The sequence below is a fragment of the Vulpes lagopus genome, chromosome 7 (genome assembly GCF_018345385.1).
Source record: "Vulpes lagopus strain Blue_001 chromosome 7, ASM1834538v1, whole genome shotgun sequence".
Classification (NCBI taxonomy): domain Eukaryota; kingdom Metazoa; phylum Chordata; class Mammalia; order Carnivora; family Canidae; genus Vulpes; species Vulpes lagopus.
In genome coordinates, this window is record NC_054830.1 from 93,751,395 (window position 1) to 93,765,409 (window position 14,015).

Below are 14,015 nucleotides of genomic sequence, written 5' to 3' on the forward strand. Positions count from 1 at the left end.
AATCTCTTAGTTTTTCTGTGAAAATGAGTTTAGTTTCACTAGTTTGTGAATGATAGTTTGAATATAGGATTCTAGATCAATGCTCAGTTTTCTTCTGGCTTTGATGATATAATCTCATTGTTTTCTGCCTTCTATTTCTGAAATTTCTGTTGTCAGCCTAATGGTCATTCATTTGTAGATAATTTTTAGTCTCTGGTTGCTTTTAAGACTTGTATTTATTTAGTTTTGTATTATGCAGGTTCATTTAGATGTATCTAAATGTGGGTTTATTTTTATTTAACTTTTGGGCCTGTGTGTGCTTATTTAACGTGAAGGCTCACATTTTCTGTTTTGGAAACTTACTAATATCTCTTCTAACACTGTCTCAGTCATTCCTTTTTTTTTTTTTTTTAAAGTATTTTGTTTATTTGAGAGAGTTCACGAGTAGGGGGAGCAGCAAAGGGAGAGGGAGAAGCAGACACCCCGCTGAGCAGGGAGCCCAATGTGGGGCTTGATCCCAGGGTTCTGGGATCATGACCTGAGCTAAAAGCAGACTCCTAGCTGACTGTACCACCCAGGTGTGCAGGTCTCAGTCATTCTTCTGATGCTTTCCTTTTAGAGCTCCTGTTGTTGGGACTTGTAATTCTGTCCTCTATATCTCTTAAACTTTTCATTTGTATTTATAATGTTTTTGTAGCTCTAGGCTTATGGTTCACTGGTTACCTCTTTAGTTGTATTTAATCTCTTTTTTTGACATGTCCAATTAATCTTTAGCTTTTTCGTGGATGTGTTTTTCATTTTTTTTTTTTCTTTTGCTTCTCTTTTCAAAAATTGCCTGTTCTTGTTCCTGGTATCTATCATCTTCTTTCATTATAGCTCCTGTTGTTTCTTTGCCAAATATTTTAAACATACAGATTTGATCGTATTCAATTTTTAAAATATCCCTGTGTTTCAGATACTTCTGGTTCTGTGTGTTTTGCGTGGTCATTTTTTATCTTTTTTTTTTTTTTTAAGATTTTATTTCTTTATTCATGAGAGACACAGAGAGAGAGGCAGACACATAGGCAGAGAGAGAAGTAGGCTACCTTTGGGGAACTGGACCTTGGGGTCACTCCCTGAGCCAAAGGCAGACACTCAACCGCTGAGCCACCTAGGTGTCCTTGCCTGTTCATTTTTTTTTTTTTAATTTTTATTTATTTATGATAGTCACACACAGAGAGAGAGAGAGAGGCAGAGACACAGGCAGAGGGAGAAGCAGGCTCCATGCACCGGGAGCCCGATGTGGGATTCGATCCCGGGTCTCCAGGATCGCGCCCTGGGCCAAAGGCAGGCGCCAAACCGCTGCGCCACCCAGGGATCCTTTGCCTGTTCATTTTCATAGTTGTTTGTTTCCTATTAAAATATTTGATTGTGAGGGTGCCTGACTGGTTCTTTTGGAAGAGTATGTGACTCATAATCTCGGAGTTGTGAGTTCAAGTCCCATGCTGAGTGTAGAGATTATTTAATAATAAAATCTTAAAGGGGTACTTGGGTGGCTCAGTCAGTTGTCTGCCTTTGGCTCATGTCCTGATCAAGCCCTGCACTGGGTTCCCTGCTCAACAGGGAGCCTGCTTCTCTTTCTCTGCTGCTCCTCATGCTTGTGTTCTTTCTCTTTCTGTCAAACAAACAAACAAACAAACAAACAAACAAACAAACTTAAAAAAAAAAAAGACAGAATCTTAAAAAAAAAATTGTTTTTGATTGTGACTTCAGTGGACCCACCTCTGAGGGCATCACATGGGCCCTGGGTTGTAGAATGGTCTCTACATGGTGGCCTAGGGTTCCAGGTATTTCCCTTGCACTAGGCAGTTAATATTTTTGGTTTGGGGTTCCCACAGGTAGCCGATATAATATTGAATTTCATACTTCCCTTTCAGTAGGCTAGGTAGGCTTAAAATTTCTTTTCTCTCCACCTTTAAAAAATTCTTTTTAAAATTTTTTAAACCCAAGACTCCAGGTAGACAGCAGACTTCCTTGTTACTTTCCTGGTCCAGTTGTCCAAATATTTATAATATCTTCAGGGGCTGAGTAGCCTTTGCAATGTCCTGGTCTTAGGGCAGTTTCTCAGATCTTAGTCTGAGTGGACCAAGATTTTATTCTTAGGCAGTAAATTCCTATTGTTCAGCCCCAGGAACCCACCATTTAGCCTTTGTGTCTTGATTTGAGCTTAAATGCTTTCTGTCTTTAGTCCTGTCATGTAATGATTTTTATCTGTTCTTCTGGGCATTCCTTTCTCTTAAATTTTATTTTGTAGTTCTAGTGTATTATGGTAAGAGTCATTGTCTGCTACAGCTTTGTTTGCTTTGTTCTAGTGAGTTATTTTGTCTTTACCTCCTTATTACCTTGTTGTGTCTGTCCCCTCTGTTCTCACATCTTAAGTGCTATAGTTTGATTTTCTGTTTCTTGCCTTTAATTGTATTCTAACTAGGTACTTTGCCTCTATAGTTTACCTATTCCATGTTGCAAATGATTATCAGTGATCCTTCTGTAATGCAAATACAAAAATCTGATCCTTTTTATCTCCTGGTGTAATACACATCAGTGACTTCCTGTCACCTTTAGGGGAAAAAAAAGCTTCAGATGACTTTCACTAAGCAACTTTTACCTTAAAAACATTCTTACATACTGGAACACATGTACATCATCGTCTCTACCAATTACCACCAGTTTTTATGGTTGTGCCTAATTATTTTAGTTTATTATTGCCTATTCTTTTTTTTTATATATACTTTTTTTCCCTATTCGTTTTTTGATAAAATTTTTGTACTTATGCTCATTTTTAGAATGTTTTATGAATACCAGTAATTCCATTATCATTAGTAAGTGCAAAAGCATAGAGTATTGAAAATGTTTATAATATAGCATACTGTAATGATGGATTAAAAGGAAAAGTTCACATAATATACACATTGGTTTCCAGTAACGCTTTGGACATATGTATAAATTGGAGAAAGTCCTTTAGAAGCTAACATGTTGAGAGAAAAGTTCCTGGAATATCCAGTCCTCTGTAATGGAGCCATGACTTTCTTCACCAATCTTGTTTCCTGCCATGCTTCCACTCAATACATACTATGCTCTAGCATACTGAATTTGTTCCCTGTTCTCTCAGTACCTTTAGTCCTCTTCACATTTCCATCTGGACCAGGTACCTTTTTCCCTCCTTGGATTCTGTGCATATTTCTGTAATAACTATAGCAACATGCCATAAGTCTCTACTCATCAATAGTCTCTTCCCTAGACTGACTCCTTGAAGCCAACATCTCCACCTTTTTTTTTCTCATTGTTACTATAGCAGTGGCATATAATTATTGATGCACTGAGGAATAAATACGTATATTGACTGATGTCATAGATGCTGGGCTGAAATATGCTAAATACATAATTTTTGACCTTGCTGATTTATGTAGTAATTGCATGGTGTGCGTACGAAAACTAGAAGCACAGCTAATATTATGCTGGAGAACTATGTACTGTTACCTTTTTGGAAATTTGGTTTAGTATAAATCTATCATTTAAAGAAATTTTTAAAAACATTTTATTTATTCATGAGAGACACACACACACACACACACAGAGAGAGAGAGAGAGAGAGAGAGGCAGAGACCTAGGCAGAGGGAGGAGAAGCAGGCTCCATGCAGGGAGCCCGATGTGAGACTCGAACCCGGGGCTCCGGGATTATGCCCTGAGCCAAAGGTAGATGCTCAATGACTGAGCTACCCAGGCATCCCAAATTTTTTAAAATTTAAATTCAATTTGGTTACATATAGTGTATTATTAGTTTTAGGGGTAGAATTTAGTGATTCATCAGTTGCATATAACACCCAGTGCTCATTACATCAAGTGCCCTCCTTTAATGCCCATCACCTAGTTACCCCATTCCCTGCCTACCTCCCATCCAGCAACCCCCAGTTTCCTGTAGTTAAATAGTCTCTTATGGTTTGCCTCCTTCTGTTTTTATTTTATTTTTCCTTTTCTTCCCCTATGTTCATCTGTTTTGTTTCTTAAATTCCACCTATGAGTGAAATCATATGGTATTTGTCTTTGATTGACTTATTTCACTTAGCATAATACCCTCTAGTTCCATCCATGTTGTTGCAAATGGCAAGATTTCATTATTTTGATGGCTGAATAATACTCTATTGAATATATATACCACATCTTCTTTATCCATTTATCTGTTGATGGACATCTGGGCTCTTTCCATAATTTGGCAATTGTGGACATTATTGCTATAAAATTACAGATTTGATCGTATTCAATTTTTAAATATCCCTGTGTTTCAGATACTTCTGGTTCTGTGTGTTTTGCGTGGTCATTTTTTATCTTTTTATTTTTTTTTTAAGATTTTATTTCTTTATTCATGAGAGACACAGAGAGAGAGGCAGACACATAGGCAGAGAGAGAAGTAGGCTACCTTTGGGGAACTGGACCTTGGGGTCACTCCCTGAGCCAAAGGCAGACACTCAACCGCTGAGCCACCTAGGTGTCCTTGCCTGTTCATTTTTTTTTTTTAATTTTTATTTATTTATGATAGTCACACACAGAGAGAGAGAGAGAGGCAGAGACACAGGCAGAGGGAGAAGCAGGCTCCATGCACCGGGAGCCCGATGTGGGATTCGATCCCGGGTCTCCAGGATCGCGCCCTGGGCCAAAGGCAGGCGCCAAACCGCTGCGCCACCCAGGGATCCTTTGCCTGTTCATTTTCATAGTTGTTTGTTTCCTATTAAAATATTTGATTGTGAGGGTGCCTGACTGGTTCTTTTGGAAGAGTATGTGACTCATAATCTCGGAGTTGTGAGTTCAAGTCCCATGCTGAGTGTAGAGATTATTTAATAATAAAATCTTAAAGGGGTACTTGGGTGGCTCAGTCAGTTGTCTGCCTTTGGCTCATGTCCTGATCAAGCCCTGCACTGGGTTCCCTGCTCAACAGGGAGCCTGCTTCTCTTTCTCTGCTGCTCCTCATGCTTGTGTTCTTTCTCTTTCTGTCAAACAAACAAACAAACAAACAAACAAACAAACAAACTTTAAAAAAAAAAAAGACAGAATCTTAAAAAAAAAATTGTTTTTGATTGTGACTTCAGTGGACCCACCTCTGAGGGCATCACATGGGCCCTGGGTTGTAGAATGGTCTCTACATGGTGGCCTAGGGTTCCAGGTATTTCCCTTGCACTAGGCAGTTAATATTTTTGGTTTGGGGTTCCCACAAGTAGCCAATATAATATTGAATTTCATACTTCCCTTTCAGTAGGCTAGGTAGGCTTAAAATTTCTTTTCTCTCCACCTTTAAAAAATTCTTTTTAAAATTTTTTAAACCCAAGACTCCAGGTAGACAGCAGACTTCCTTGTTACTTTCCTGGTCCAGTTGTCCAAATATTTATAATATCTTCAGGGGCTGAGTAGCCTTTGCAATGTCCTGGTCTTAGGGCAGTTTCTCAGATCTTAGTCTGAGTGGACCAAGATTTTATTCTTAGGCAGTAAATTCCTATTGTTCAGCCCCAGGAACCCACCATTTAGCCTTTGTGTCTTGATTTGAGCTTAAATGCTTTCTGTCTTTAGTCCTGTCATGTAATGATTTTTATCTGTTCTTCTGGGCATTCCTTTCTCTTAAATTTTATTTTGTAGTTCTAGTGTATTATGGTAAGAGTCATTGTCTGCTACAGCTTTGTTTGCTTTGTTCTAGTGAGTTATTTTGTCTTTACCTCCTTATTACCTTGTTGTGTCTGTCCCCTCTGTTCTCACATCTTAAGTGCTATAGTTTGATTTTCTGTTTCTTGCCTTTAATTGTATTCTAACTAGGTACTTTGCCTCTATAGTTTACCTATTCCATGTTGCAAATGATTATCAGTGATCCTTCTGTAATGCAAATACAAAAATCTGATCCTTTTTATCTCCTGGTGTAATACACATCAGTGACTTCCTGTCACCTTTAGGGGAAAAAAAAGCTTCAGATGACTTTCACTAAGCAACTTTTACCTTAAAAACATTCTTACATACTGGAACACATGTACATCATCGTCTCTACCAATTACCACCAGTTTTTATGGTCGTGCCTAATTATTTTAGTTTATTATTGCCTATTCTTTTTTTTTATATATACTTTTTTTCCCTATTCGTTTTTTGATAAAATTTTTGTACTTATGCTCATTTTTAGAATGTTTTATGAATACCAGTAATTCCATTATCATTAGTAAGTGCAAAAGCATAGAGTATTGAAAATGTTTATAATATAGCATACTGTAATGATGGATTAAAAGGAAAAGTTCACATAATATACACATTGGTTTCCAGTAACGCTTTGGACATATGTATAAATTGGAGAAAGTCCTTTAGAAGCTAACATGTTGAGAGAAAAGTTCCTGGAATATCCAGTCCTCTGTAATGGAGCCATGACTTTCTTCACCAATCTTGTTTCCTGCCATGCTTCCACTCAATACATACTATGCTCTAGCATACTGAATTTGTTCCCTGTTCTCTCAGTACCTTTAGTCCTCTTCACATTTCCATCTGGACCAGGTACCTTTTTCCCTCCTTGGATTCTGTGCATATTTCTGTAATAACTATAGCAACATGCCATAAGTCTCTACTCATCAATAGTCTCTTCCCTAGACTGACTCCTTGAAGCCAACATCTCCACCTTTTTTTTTCTCATTGTTACTATAGCAGTGGCATATAATTATTGATGCACTGAGGAATAAATACGTATATTGACTGATGTCATAGATGCTGGGCTGAAATATGCTAAATACATAATTTTTGACCTTGCTGATTTATGTAGTAATTGCATGGTGTGCGTACGAAAACTAGAAGCACAGCTAATATTATGCTGGAGAACTATGTACTGTTACCTTTTTGGAAATTTGGTTTAGTATAAATCTATCATTTAAAGAAATTTTTAAAAACATTTTATTTATTCATGAGAGACACACACACACACACACAGAGAGAGAGAGAGAGAGAGGCAGAGACCTAGGCAGAGGGAGGAGAAGCAGGCTCCATGCAGGGAGCCCGATGTGGACTCGAACCCGGGGCTCCGGGATTATGCCCTGAGCCAAAGGTAGATGCTCAATGACTGAGCTACCCAGGCATCCCAAATTTTTTAAAATTTAAATTCAATTTGGTTACATATAGTGTATTATTAGTTTTAGGGGTAGAATTTAGTGATTCATCAGTTGCATATAACACCCAGTGCTCATTACATCAAGTGCCCTCCTTTAATGCCCATCACCTAGTTACCCCATTCCCTGCCTACCTCCCATCCAGCAACCCCCAGTTTCCTGTAGTTAAATAGTCTCTTATGGTTTGCCTCCTTCTGTTTTTATTTTATTTTTCCTTTTCTTCCCCTATGTTCATCTGTTTTGTTTCTTAAATTCCACCTATGAGTGAAATCATATGGTATTTGTCTTTGATTGACTTATTTCACTTAGCATAATACCCTCTAGTTCCATCCATGTTGTTGCAAATGGCAAGATTTCATTATTTTGATGGCTGAATAATACTCTATTGAATATATATACCACATCTTCTTTATCCATTTATCTGTTGATGGACATCTGGGCTCTTTCCATAATTTGGCAATTGTGGACATTATTGCTATAAAATTGGGGTGCATGTGCCCCATCAACTCACTGTATCCTTTGGATAAATACCTAGTAGTGCAATTTCTGGGTCATAGGGTAGCTCTGTTTTTAATTTTTTTTAAAAAAGATTTTATTTATTTATTCATGAGAGACAGAGAGAGAGAGGCAGAGACATAGGCAGACAGAGAAGCAGGCTCCATGCAGGGAGCCCGAAACGGGACTTGATCCCGGGTCTCCAGGATCACACTCCGGGCTGCAGGCGGCGCTAAACCTCTGTGCCACCGGGGCTTGCCCTGTTTTTAATTTTTTGAGGAATCTCCATATTGTTTTCCAGAGTAGCTGTACCAGCTTGCATTCTCACAAACAGTATAAGAGGGTTCCCCTTTTTCTGCATCCTCACCAACATCTGTTGTTTCCTGACTTGTAATTTTAGCTGTTCTGACTGGTGTGAGGTGGTATAATTGTGGATTTGATTTGTATTTCCCTGATGCCAAGTGATGTGGAGCATTTTTTTTCATGTGTTTGTCAGCCATTTGTATATTTTCTTTGGAGAAATGTCTGTTCATGTCTTCTGCCCGTTTCTTGACTGGGCTTTTTGTTTTTTGGATGTTGTTTGATAAGTTCTTTATAGATTTTGGATACTAGCCCTTTCTCTGATATGTCGTTTGCGAATATCTTCTCCCATTCCATAAGTTACCTTTTAGTTTTTTTTAAAAAATTTAATTTAATTTTTTAAAATTTATTTATTTATTCATGAGAGATACAGAGAAAGAGGCAGAGACACAGGCAGAGGGAGAAGCAGGCTCTGTGTAGGGAGCCCAACGAGGGACTCTAGGGCCATGCTCTGGGCTGAAGGGAGGCACTAAACTGCTGAGCCATCCAGGGTTCCCTTAGTTTTGTTTTTTTTTTTTTTTTTAAGATTTGTTTATTTACTTACTTGATTAAAAAAAAAGATTTATTATTTATTTGACAGAGTGCACAAGCAGAGAGAGCAGTAGAGGGAAAGGGAGAAGCAGGCTCCCCACAGAGCAGGGAGCCTGATGCAGTGCTCTATCTTAGGACCCTGGGATCATGACCTGAGCCAAAGCCAGACACTTAACTGACTGAACCACCCAGGCATCCCTATTTATTTGAGAGAGAGAATGAGCAGAGGAGAGAGAACATGAGCAGGGGGAGGGGCAGAGGAAGAGGGAGAAGCTGACTCCCTGCAGTGCAGGGAGCCTGATGCAGGGCTCCATCCTTTAACTCCAGGATCATGAGCTGAGCCATACGTGGCTGTACCTGCCTTTTAGTTTGTTGATTGTTTGCTTTGCTGTGCAAAACCTTTTTATCTTGATGAAGTTCCAATAGTTCAGTTTTGCCTTTGTTTCCCTTACTTTGGGAGATGTGTCTAGCAAGAAGTTGTTGCGGGCAAGGTCAAAGAGGTTGCTGCCTATGTTCTCTGGGATTTTGATGGATTCCTGTCTCACATTTAGGTCTTTCATCCATTTTGAATTTACTTTTTTGTGTGGCATAAGAAAGTGGTCTAGTTTCATTCTTCAGCCTGTGGCTGGCCAATTTTCCCAACACCCATTTGTTGAAGAGACTTTTTTCTGTTGGATATTCTTTCCTGCTTTGTTTTTTTTTTTTTTTTTTTTTTAAAGATTTTATTTATTTATTCATAAGGACACACACACACACACACACACACACACAGAGAGAGAGAGAGAGAGAGAGAGACAGACAGAGAAGCAGGCTCCACGCTGGGAGCCCGATGCGGGACTTGATCCCGAGTCTCCAGGATCAGGCCCTGGGCTGAAGGCGGCACTAAACTGCTGAGCCACCAGGGCTGCCCATCTTTCCTGCTTTGTTGAGATGAATTGACCATAGAGTTGAGGGTCCTTTTCTGGGTTCTTTGTTCTGTTCCATTGATCCATGTGTCTGTTTTTGTGCCAGTAACATACTGTCTTGATGATCACAGCTTTGTAATACAGCTGGAAGTCCGGAATTGTGATGCCTCCAGCTTTGATTTTCTTTTTCAACATTCTTCTAGCTATTTGGGATCTTTTCTGGTTCCATACAAATTTTAGAATTGTTTGTTCCAGCTCTGTAACTTATCACTCTTTATATAAGAGCTTATTACTAGATATTCTCTATTTGTCCTGTTTATACACCTAATTGAATAATTGTCTTTTCCTGTTAGCATTCATATTGGTCTGAATTTTCTGTTTTCTTCCTTTTAGAAATTTTTCTAGAATTTCAAGAGATCACTGGATATTAGAATATGCAAACATAATTAAAGAGTAATTATTGTTTATGTTCCTTTAGATACACCTAAGCAACATAACCAAGAAAATGATTGCAGGAGAGCCAGTGATATACCGGAAACTGTACATGGTCTAGCCAACAGGTAAAACAAAGGGAATTTTCATACTGATTTTTTCCCCTCCTTCATTAATTTAGTTTCATCTTTACCTAATTCCAAGCTTCCCTACAATGAGGTTGTCTGTAATTTTTTTATAACCAGAGAAAATTTTCCCACTGTAGATCCACATTTTCAGGAAAGATATACTATATATATATATTTTAAAGAAGTTTTAAATTTTTATTTATTTATGATAGTCACAGAGAGAGAGAGAGAGAGAGGCAGAGACATAGGCAGAGGGAGAAGCAGGCTCCATGCACCGGGAGCCCGATGTGGGATTTGATCCCGGGTCTCCAGGATCGCGCCCTGGGCCAAAGGCAGGCGCCAAACCGCTGCGCCACCCAGGGATCCCGATATACTACATTTTTGATACATAGGCATTTTCCCCCCTTCTTTTGTGTATTTAAATGTTGGGATTCATAGAGGATTATCTAATATTTGAAGATAAAAAGCATGTTTGGAAATTACCTAATGTAGGCTTGGGAATTTTTGCCTTTTTGTGTCTGTGAACTTCTTTGAAACTGCTTGTGCCTGTTGTCTAAATCCAAGAGTTTAAGAGCTTTTGCGATCATCTACTCTCCTAGTTTTCAGACTGTTCTGCAGCACCCCCTGATACTGTGGATGAATCTGTTTTAGCCTGTTGCTACCTCTAGCCTTTTTCCACTTCAACCTGACCAGCTAGTTCTTTTATCTGTGATATATGTTGGGGATTTTGTATGCCATTTGATAAAAAGAGTTCCATGCTTTATTTTTTTATTTTTTTATTTTTTATTTATTTATTTATTTTTATTATTATTATTATTTTTTTAATTTTTATTTATTTATGATAGTCACAGAGAGAGAGAGAGAGAGAGGCAGAGACACAGGCGGAGGAAGAAGCAGGCTCCATGCACCGGGAGCCCGATGTGGGATTCGATCCCGGGTCTCCAGGATCGCGCCCTGGGCCAAAGGCAGGCGCCAAACCGCTGCGCCACCCAGGGATCCCAGTTCCATGCTTTAAAAAAGAAAAAAGAGAAGACTTCTGATTTAATCTAATCCCCCAATTTTTAACATATGAGAAAACCAAACCTTAGTTTACTATGATATCCTTCAGGAGTGTTCTTATTTTCTTTATTGTCTGTTTTCTTTATTATCATTTTTTGGCTCTTAGAACAGATGGTTTATTTTGTAAACAGAAATCTCTAGGGGATCCTTGGGTAGCTCAGCAGTTTAGCGCCTGCCTTTGGCCCAGAGCATGGTCCTGGAGTCCAGGGATCGAGTCCTGCGTCGGGCTACCTGCATGGAGCCTGCTTCTCTCTCTCTGCCTGTGTGTCTGCCTCTCTCTCTGTCTTTCATGAATAAATAAATAAAATCTTTAAAAACAAAACAAAACAAGAAACCCCCCAAAATCTCTAAATGTATGTAATCTATTTGGGGAATATATATATTCTTTCTTGAAACTAAGTATTATTAAGTAGCAATCAAGTACAGACATACTGAACAAGGTGTTTTATTGGTTTTTGTTTTCTGACTACTCTGACCTAAATAAGGGTCTTTCAGTCCAACTTCTCCATGTAATTCAGGCACAGATATGGAAATAAATTACTTAAGTAATTCTTTTTTTTTTAAGATTTTATTTATTCATGAGAGACCCACAGAGAAAGGCAGAGACATAGGCAGAGGCAGAAGCAGGCTCCCTGTGGGGAGCCTGATGTGGGACTCGATCCTAGGGCCCCGGGATCACGACCTGAGCCATAGCAGATGCTCAACCACTGAGCAACCTAGGTGTTCCTACTTGTGGAAGATTTATATTTTTATTCTTAGATCTGGATGTTATGTTGATTTTTGGAGTCCCTAAAGAAAAATAGTAAAATCTATTGTGAAAACTTGACATTGAAGAGATAGTGAAGTTACTGGGTTTCACTGTTTATCCTATTATTACTGTTCTTAAAGCATGTTCATTAAAGGGTATTAGTTGATGCTTCCCAACTTCAGTTGTGTTTTTGGTTTGTCTTTCCTTGAGAGAGCAAATGAAATATTTGATTAAGGTCTCTTGCTGGACTAAAGATTGATGGAGGTAGTAGCTTGATTCATAGATCATAGATCAGATTTTATTTATGAACTTCATTGAGCTTGAAGATTTTTGAAGTAAAATTCTATACTAAGATACACGATCAGAATTCTTTTTTTTTTTTTTTAAGATTTTATTTATCCATGAGAGACACAGAGAGAGAGAGAGGGAGAGAGGCAGAGACACAGGCAGAGGGAGAAGCAGGCTCCATGCAGGGAGCCCGACGTGGGATGTGGGACTGGATCCCAGGTCTCCAGGATCACGCCCTGGGCTGAAGGCGGCGCTAAGCCACTTAGCCACCCGGGCTGCCCGATGCTATCAGAATTCTACCAGTTTCAGATACTTAGCCCCTAAGAATTTAGCTCAGGTGGAATTTTCTTAGTATAGGAAAACGAGGTTGTATTAATTATAATTTGATTTCCAGATTTATACTTCTAAGCTTTTAGATCTTTTAATTATTATCTGATACTTTAATTGTAGGTTTGGGATTTTGAAGAGGGACAGTTTAGCAGAAGGCTTTTGGTGGTGAGGGATAAATAAATGCTCATGGGATATGAATTATTATTGCTGCTTGATATCAAAACAGAAGAAAGGTGAAGAATTGAGTCATGTGGAAATAAGGTTTTTTCCTCAGAATTCTTTACTGTAAAGATATTTTGTAATAAAATGTTTCATTAGTAATGTGTAATATAGACTATACTGAAAATAATACCTCTTTTTTTTTAACATGTAGTTCAGCTGTTATTTGTAATGGTATCTTATATCAGTATCAGTGTAGTTAATTTGGAAATTCATATGTGGATATGATCAGGACCACTGTTCACTTAAGAAACATAGAAATAATGTGGTTTTTACAGTGTGTTATTAGCCCTTTCATATGCACTTGTCACTCATAGGTACCAAAATAGAAGTAGTCTTCTTTAGTCTCATGGCAGTTTTTTTTTTTTTTTTAAGATTTTATTTATTTATTCATGAGAGATGCAGAGAGAGAGGGAGAGAGGGGCAGAAACACAGGCAGAGGGAGGAGCAGGCTCCACGCAGGGAGCCCGATGTGGGACTCGATCCTGGGACTCCAGGATCACACTCGGCCAAAGGCAGGCACTAAACCGCTGAGCCACCCAGGGATCCCCCTCATGGCAGTTTTTGATCAGAGTGAGCTGATGGAGGCTTCACCGTACTTTAAACGAGAATTCAGTGATTGGTGATGCCTTTGCTGTGCACTGTGGGCACTACCCTTTGCAGTGGTTTCTGGCAGGGAGGATTCCCTGATATTTGTAGTGTGGGCGATGCAGTTCTAGACCTTTACCCTTCACAGTTTCTCCTTTATTGTGTTTCAGAGATTGGGCAGTATTATCTTGAGTGCATGCCAACTTAATTTCTTTAGCCTTAGAAATTCTAATCTCATATCTTACTCAAGATTTTTTTATAATTTCTGTTTGTTACTTCTTTGTTAATTTTAGGTATATTGGAACAACAAAATAAAAATGAAGAATAGTTAGTTAAAATTTCTAGGGCAGCCGGATGGCCCAGTGGTTTAGCGCCCCTTTGGCCTGGGCCTGATCTTGCATGGAGCAAGATCCATGCAAGATCCTCCCTGCATGGAGCCTGCTTCTCCCTCTGCCTGTGTCTCTGCCTCTGCCTCTGTCTCTCTCTCTCACTCTCTGCCTCTCATGAATAAATAAAATAAAACATTAAAAAAAAATCTAACAAATCACTTATTAGACTTTGCAAGTTGTCTTTTTGGGCTTTATTTACAAACATGTAAATTTAATCCACTTAAAATTTTCTAGACGTCAATATCCGTAAGTACAGTTTTTTTTGTGTGTATGTACGTTTTAACATTATATTACTGATTTTTCCTTATAATGGTTTATGACATTTATTTTTAGATTTTTATGTTTTCCTCAATTTTTTTACTGCTATAAAAAAATGTGTTGTTTCTTATTTTCTTTTGGATATACTCTTT

The 14,015-nt window shown here is 38.5% G+C and overlaps 1 protein-coding gene across 1 annotated transcript in view; it reads left to right on the forward strand.

Moving 5' to 3' along the window:
- HAUS6 (HAUS augmin like complex subunit 6) overlaps positions 1-14,015 on the forward strand; it is a 50,390-nt gene that overhangs the window by 23,683 nt on the left and 12,692 nt on the right. Inside the window, exon 12 of the mRNA XM_041762471.1 lies at positions 9,903-9,984. Within this exon, the coding sequence (XP_041618405.1) occupies positions 9,903-9,984 (82 nt within the window). The remainder of the gene's footprint in view (positions 1-9,902; positions 9,985-14,015) is intronic.